At 61.9% G+C, this 1,703-nt stretch overlaps 1 protein-coding gene across 1 annotated transcript in view; it reads right to left on the reverse strand.

Annotated features, from left to right (window-relative positions):
* Nucleotides 1–549: 549 nt before the first annotated feature.
* ULK3 (unc-51 like kinase 3) overlaps nt 550–1,703 on the reverse strand; it is a gene marked incomplete at both ends in the record, with an annotated part of 2,450 nt that continues 1,296 nt past the window's right edge. Inside the window, 8 exons of the mRNA XM_010191869.1 lie at nt 550–604; nt 680–727; nt 808–848; nt 939–1,017; nt 1,099–1,163; nt 1,268–1,370; nt 1,462–1,502; nt 1,605–1,703. The exon at nt 1,605–1,703 is cut by the window's right edge and continues 33 nt beyond it. Coding sequence (XP_010190171.1) covers nt 550–604; nt 680–727; nt 808–848; nt 939–1,017; nt 1,099–1,163; nt 1,268–1,370; nt 1,462–1,502; nt 1,605–1,703 — 531 coding nt within the window. The remainder of the gene's footprint in view (nt 605–679; nt 728–807; nt 849–938; nt 1,018–1,098; nt 1,164–1,267; nt 1,371–1,461; nt 1,503–1,604) is intronic.

Consider the following 1,703-nt stretch of genomic DNA (forward strand, 5'->3'; position numbering starts at 1 on the left):
TTCCCTCGAAATCCAGTGAATTTTGAGCAAGGTCTGCTCTACCGGAAGAGGAGCATGCACAATCATCAAGTCCCTGCTGAGCACCGGCAACGCCTCCTGACCCAAATCGCAAGGTACCCGCCAGGCTCCGGCGCACGCTGGGCTGGGACAGCACAAACTGGGCGCAGAGAGGTAGTTACTGGGGGAGAAAGGCACAGCAGCGGGCAGTGTTCCCATCCCCTGCCATCGCCAACCGCCCGGAGGGACGATACCTCAACCAACAGGGTGCTCAGGGGTCCCCCAAAAGAAGTGGGGAGGTGGAAGAAGCAGGCGGGTACCCCAAAGTCATGGGGACAGATCTTTCTTCCACATCTCCTCACGGCGAGCGCCATCCCACCGTCCGGCTCCTGGCCATCATCACTGCAAGGTACAGGCTGCGGCGGGGGGAAAGATGGGTGGCACTCACCTGCGCCCAGCCTGGGGGGGCTCCCAGGCACGGGTAACCCCACACTTACCCCCGGGCAGGAATATCCCTACGGAGGGATATTCCCAATGGAAATGGGGACTCACCACTCCGGACGGGCTCCGCCAGCGCCTCCTCGCCCATGGATTGCACCTCCCGCATCTGCAATGGGAGAGGGGGTTTGTCCAGCCTGGAAGTCCCCCAGACACACTCCAGAGCCCCCCAAAACAGCCTTACCTTCATCTGATCTTTCAAGTACTCAGCCCGGGCCATCAGGGTCTGGATCTGGTGGAAAAAGAGAGAAAAGTCCCTTCAAAGCCGTGCCGAGGGGGCAGATATGCCACTGTCCCACAGCTGGCACTCACCTCGGCATGGAGCAGCTCCCGGCGCCTCCCCGAGGGCTCGGCTGCAGAGGGAAGGGGGGTGCGGCGTCAGCCACGGGTGCTGGATGCATTCCCCCCCACCCTGCAGCGCCCACACCACGGCCCCAGCTCACCGGCCAGGAGCAGCAGCAGCTCCCCCAGGCTCTGCTGGTAGAGCTCCAGGGTGTCCCCGTCGTCTTTGCCTTCCTCCTCCTGCAAGAGAGCCCAGAAACCAGGTTGGAGCTGGGGAGGGGGACAGGCTGGGGTGAGGGGACTCCCAGATCCACGGCTCACCTTCGCCATGGCGGCAGAAGCCATCTCCAGCGCAGCGCAGAGCCGGGGCTTGTCCTTGGCCATCTCTGCATTGGGGAGGCAACCCTTCAGCCCAAAACCTCACCAAGCCCTCCCCTTTCCCACTGCACTGATGTGCGGAGCGGGGGAAGCGTCCTCAGAAAACCTCTACCTTTAAGGATCTCTCTGGCCGGGTTCCCTTGCTGCAGGAGGCTCTTGCTGCTGGAGGTGACCAAGGCCTTAAGCTCCTCTGCTCGGGAGATGTATTGCCCCACCTGCCCACAGCAGGGGGGTTGAGGAGACCCCCACCATGGGGGACAGAGAAGGGGAGGGTGAAATACTGAGTTACCAGGATTTTTGGCTCACCTTAGCGCGGATGGTTTCTTTCCTGCGAGCGTCACTTTCATCTGGAGGGGTTAAGTGACCAAATAATGGGGTGAGTGGGCTGTAAACCGGCATTCCCCCAGGGTGCTGCCTCCCGAAACACAGGCCCCCCGGTGAAAACTCACAGTGCAGAGCTGGGACAAAATACTCCAGGGCTTTGCAGTAGAGGGAGAGAGCGGCGGGGGCGTCCCCCTCCTGATCCTTCTTCACCGCCTCCACCACCA

This window comes from Mesitornis unicolor, unplaced genomic scaffold (genome assembly GCF_000695765.1).
Source record: "Mesitornis unicolor isolate BGI_N332 unplaced genomic scaffold, ASM69576v1 scaffold43280, whole genome shotgun sequence".
NCBI classification, from domain to species: Eukaryota; Metazoa; Chordata; class Aves; order Mesitornithiformes; family Mesitornithidae; genus Mesitornis; species Mesitornis unicolor.